This window comes from Propithecus coquereli, unplaced genomic scaffold (genome assembly GCF_000956105.1).
Source record: "Propithecus coquereli isolate 6110/MARCELLA unplaced genomic scaffold, Pcoq_1.0 Scaffold4, whole genome shotgun sequence".
Classification (NCBI taxonomy): domain Eukaryota; kingdom Metazoa; phylum Chordata; class Mammalia; order Primates; family Indriidae; genus Propithecus; species Propithecus coquereli.
In genome coordinates this window covers 7524994-7526063 of record NW_012149729.1, presented here as the reverse complement: position 1 = coordinate 7526063, position 1070 = coordinate 7524994, and the positions used below count along the sequence as shown (strand labels likewise).

Here is a 1070-nt window from a genome sequence, read left to right as displayed (position 1 = left end):
GCTTGATCAAAATTAACATAAAAACATAAATCATATTTTTAATTCAAACTGACAAAACTACTTTCTAAAGAAAAAAATCTCTGCTTTATGTTGTTGTAATTTTTCTTATGGAATATTGGCAAAGAATGAGAAATTATACTGTGCCACAAATGGTTAAAAGCGATCAATGCTGCTGGGTAGTTTGAACAAGATATATATACATAACTCAAAAACAAGTATTAGGGTATTTTCTCTGGACAGTTAGCTTGCAGATGAAAAGAAGAAACCCAAATCCACATACTGCAATAGCTGTCCTCTTCAAAATTCTGCTATTCCACGTAGATACTTCTTCCATTAATGGTATATGAGTTGGATCATTTTCCCGTTCATTTTGCAACTAGTATTTAGAATAGGAGGAAAAAAAGAGTTTATGTATAATACACTGAAAATAAAAACATCTTTGATTTTAAAAAATACAATAATATCCTTGTTAATTCATTTGATTTAGGTGTGGACAACTCAAGAGTCCCATGGAAGATTTAAAATGTACACCTATGTCTTAAAAGACAGTCTGTCTTTTGCCAGAATCCCATTATTGTAAATTATTAGTTTTACATTAAAAATAAATGCTTTCATAGATTATCACATTTTAAAATGGTATTTTTATGTCATGTGACAAAGTTCCTTTAATGTTAAAGTTTCTATTTTACCCATAAGAAATGACAATTGAAAAAAAAAAAGAAATGACAATTGATATTTATTTCCTTCTGTATTAAAATATCAACTAATGTCTTAGTGAACTCTTATAGCAAACCTGCAATAGATGGAATTTAGCAAATATTTAGCATCAGATGCTAATGCTAGAAGTTTAACACTTTATTTAAATATAATTGTAGTAACAAGTGTCAACAAAAACTTAAGTGGTTCTTTGAGCACTTCTCAGCAATGAAAGTACATGACCCAGTCAGTTTCTAAATTCCCATAGATAGAACTTTCTTGCTAAAGAAGCTCTCCTTTCCCCCTCCCCAATGTGTGTGTGTGTGTGTGTGTGTGTGTGTGTGTGTGTGTATGAGAGAGAGATTGAGAGAGAG

The 1070-nt window shown here is 30.6% G+C and overlaps 1 protein-coding gene across 1 annotated transcript in view; it reads right to left on the bottom strand.

Moving 5' to 3' along the window:
* Positions 1-205: 205 nt before the first annotated feature.
* ASZ1 (ankyrin repeat, SAM and basic leucine zipper domain containing 1) overlaps positions 206-1070 on the bottom strand; it is a 49902-nt gene continuing 49037 nt past the window's right edge. Inside the window, exon 12 of the mRNA XM_012652737.1 lies at positions 206-376. Coding sequence (XP_012508191.1) covers positions 206-376 — 171 coding nt within the window. The remainder of the gene's footprint in view (positions 377-1070) is intronic.